The sequence below is a fragment of the Centrocercus urophasianus genome, unplaced genomic scaffold (genome assembly GCF_019232065.1).
Source record: "Centrocercus urophasianus isolate 14NV4802_14NV808 unplaced genomic scaffold, USGS_Curo_1.0 seq_247, whole genome shotgun sequence".
Taxonomy (NCBI): domain Eukaryota; kingdom Metazoa; phylum Chordata; class Aves; order Galliformes; family Phasianidae; genus Centrocercus; species Centrocercus urophasianus.
The window spans coordinates 22,675-25,455 of NW_024884808.1; the positions used below are offsets into that span (position 1 = coordinate 22,675).

The 2,781-nt window shown below is 63.5% G+C and overlaps 1 protein-coding gene across 3 annotated transcripts in view; it reads left to right on the forward strand.

Annotated features, from left to right (window-relative positions):
- The window catches only part of IDH3B (isocitrate dehydrogenase (NAD(+)) 3 non-catalytic subunit beta), an 8,589-nt gene that overhangs the window by 3,821 nt on the left and 1,987 nt on the right, over window positions 1-2,781 (forward strand). For all 3 annotated transcript variants that reach the window (XM_042825517.1, XM_042825518.1, XM_042825516.1), the window contains exons 7-10: window positions 291-424; window positions 1,729-1,831; window positions 2,260-2,406; window positions 2,498-2,592. In XM_042825517.1, the coding sequence (XP_042681451.1) occupies window positions 291-424; window positions 1,729-1,831; window positions 2,260-2,406; window positions 2,498-2,592 (479 nt within the window). The remainder of the gene's footprint in view (window positions 1-290; window positions 425-1,728; window positions 1,832-2,259; window positions 2,407-2,497; window positions 2,593-2,781) is intronic.

The following is a 2,781-nucleotide window of genomic DNA, read 5'->3' on the forward strand; positions in this document are numbered from 1 at the left end:
TGCCCAGCAACACCCAGCAGTGCCCAGCAGAGCCCAGCACTGCCCAGCTGGTGATCTGGGCGCACGCAGACAGCGGCAGGCACGCTGGTGGGCTGCAGGAGGGGTCAGGCCTGAAAAAAGGCCCTGTGGAAGTTGAGGGAGCTCTCGCCAGGCGATCCAGCAGTAGGTGGAAGCTCCTGGTTGGTGCCACAGGGCACCGGGCTGCTGGCAGCGCGGCTGGGTGAGGCAGGGCTGCAGGATGTGTCCATCTGCTCACAGCTCCAGCTGCTCACACCTCCCTTCACGTGCAGAGCGTCAAGGGGGTCATCGAGTGCCTGAAGATCATCACCAGGGCCAAGTCGCAGCGCATCGCCAAGTTCGCCTTTGACTACGCCACCAAAAAGGGCCGCTCCAAGGTGACGGCCGTGCACAAAGCCAACATCATGTGAGTGCAGTGTGCACCCTCAGCAATTTGCTGACGACACCAAGCTGAGCGGTGCGGTTGATACGGTGGAAGGAAGGGATGCCATTCAGAGGGAGCTCGACAGGCTGGAGGGCTGGGCTCGGGTGAACCTGATGAGGTTCAACACGGCAAAGTGCAAGGTTTTGCATTGGGGCCGGAAGAACCCCAGGCACCCGTACAGGCTGGGAGGAGTGGGCCTGGAGAGCAGCTCGGCAGAGAAGGACCTGGGGGTCCTGATGGACGAGAAACTGAACATGAGGCAGCAGTGCGCTCTGGCAGCTCGAAAGGCAAGTGGGATCCTGGGCTCCATCAGGAGAGGGGTGGTCAGCAGGGACAGGGAGGTGATCGTCCCTCTCTACTCGGCTCTTGTGAGGCCCCATCTGGAGTCCTGTGTCCAGGTGTGGAGCCCTCAGTGCAAGAAAGACATTGAGATTTTGGAAAGGGTGCAGAGGAGGGCGACTGAGATGAGCAGGGGGCTGGAGCAGCTCCCCTATGAGGACAGGCTGAGGGAGTTGGGCTTGTTCAGCCTGGAGAAGAGAAGCTGCGGGGTGACCTCAGTGCAGCCTATCAATACCTGAAGGGAACCTACAGCCAGGAGGGGAGTAAACTCTTCCAAAGGGCTGACAACAGCAGGACGAGGGGAAATGGATCCAAATTGAGGGAGGGAAGATTGAGGTTGGATGTTAGGGGGAAGTTCTATACAAGGAGAGTGGTTAGGCCCTGGAACGGGCTGCCCAGGGAGGCTGTGGATGCCCCGTCCTTGGACGTGTTCAAGGCCAGGTTGGACGGGGTCCTGGGCAACCTGATCTGAATGTGTGTGTTTGGTGGCCCTGCTGGGCAGGGGGTTGGAACTCCATGATCCTTGAGGTCCCTTCCAACCCGGGTGATTCTGTGATGCTGTGATGCTGTGGGGCACGGCTGCCTGCAGGCCTCGCTGCTCTCGGCTCTCGGTCCCCTCGCAGCGATGCCAGATGCTGGTGTGGCTCCAGAGAGGCCGGACGTTTCCTGGCAGCTGCTCTTCCCCTCTGCGTGGCCTCATGGCTGCCGCAGGCCTTACTGAGGCCTGAAAGCTGTCAGCTGAGCGGGGAAAAGCTCCTGCATGGGAGGCAGCTCTGTGTGCTCCCCAGGCTCTGACTTCACCGCTTTGTTTCTGCAGCATGAGCTGCCCTGGGGCTGCCTGCCCCCCTCCCTGCTGCGTTTTGACACCGACTGCTGTTGGATTCTCACTCTGCAGTGATTTCACTGCTGTCCTGCAGAACCCTCACGGTGTGTCCTCTGTCTCTCAGGAAATTGGGTGACGGGCTCTTCCTGCAGTGCTGTGAGGAAGTGGCAGAGCTCTACCCCAAGATCAAGTTTGACACCATGATCATTGACAACTGCTGCATGCAGGTGAGGATCTCGCTTCCTTACCCAGAGCCGTTCTGCACCTCCAGCTGCTGCTCTGCCTGTTGGGCCAAGGGATAAAAAGCTGACACCTGAGGAGTGCTGCTGCTGTCAGCTGCCAGGTCTGGGTGCTTCCCTGTGTCCTGGCCTGAGGTCTGCTGCTTGCAGGGGGGAGCACAGACTGGGTGCTCCAGGCCTTTCCCTGCTCTCCACCGGCTGAGGGCAGGAGCTGCAGGGCTGATGCCTGGGGCCTGCAGCTGATGCCTGGGATGGGCCCGCGGCATCTGATCTGTCTTAGCTGTGCTCCCTGCCGTTACTGACCGCATGTCAGGCTGTGCCTGTGGTTCTGCTGTTGCACGACTCGCAGCCCCTGCCCTCCTGTCGTCGGCGCTGAGCGCTGCGCAGGGCTCACATCTCCCCTGCCCTCCGCGCAGCTGGTGCAGAACCCCTACCAGTTCGACGTCCTGGTGATGCCAAACCTCTACGGGAACATCATCGACAACCTGGCGGCCGGTTTGGTGGGCGGTGCAGGCGTGGTGCCCGGGGAGAGCTACAGCGCCGAGTACGCCGTGTTCGAGATGGTGAGGAGGCGGCCGCGGTTCCCGGCGGCGCTGGGGCCGCTCTCTCTCGGCGGCGCTGGGGCCGCTCCGTCACCCGCTTGTCCTCCCGCAGGGCGCCCGCCACCCCTTTGCCCAGGCCGTGGGCAGGAACATCGCCAACCCCACGGCCATGCTGCTGTCGGCCTCCAACATGCTGCGGCACCTCAAGTACGGGCCGGGGGCGGGGAGGGGGGCGGCGCTGCGTGCGGGGCCGGGAGCGGGGCCGGGAGCGGGACTGGGAGCTGGGCCGGGAGCGGGGCTGGGAGCGGGGCCGGGAGCGGGGCTGGGAGCGGGGCCGGGAGCGGGGCTTGGAGCGGGGCTGGGAGCGGGGCTTGGAGCGGGGCTGGGAGCGGGGCT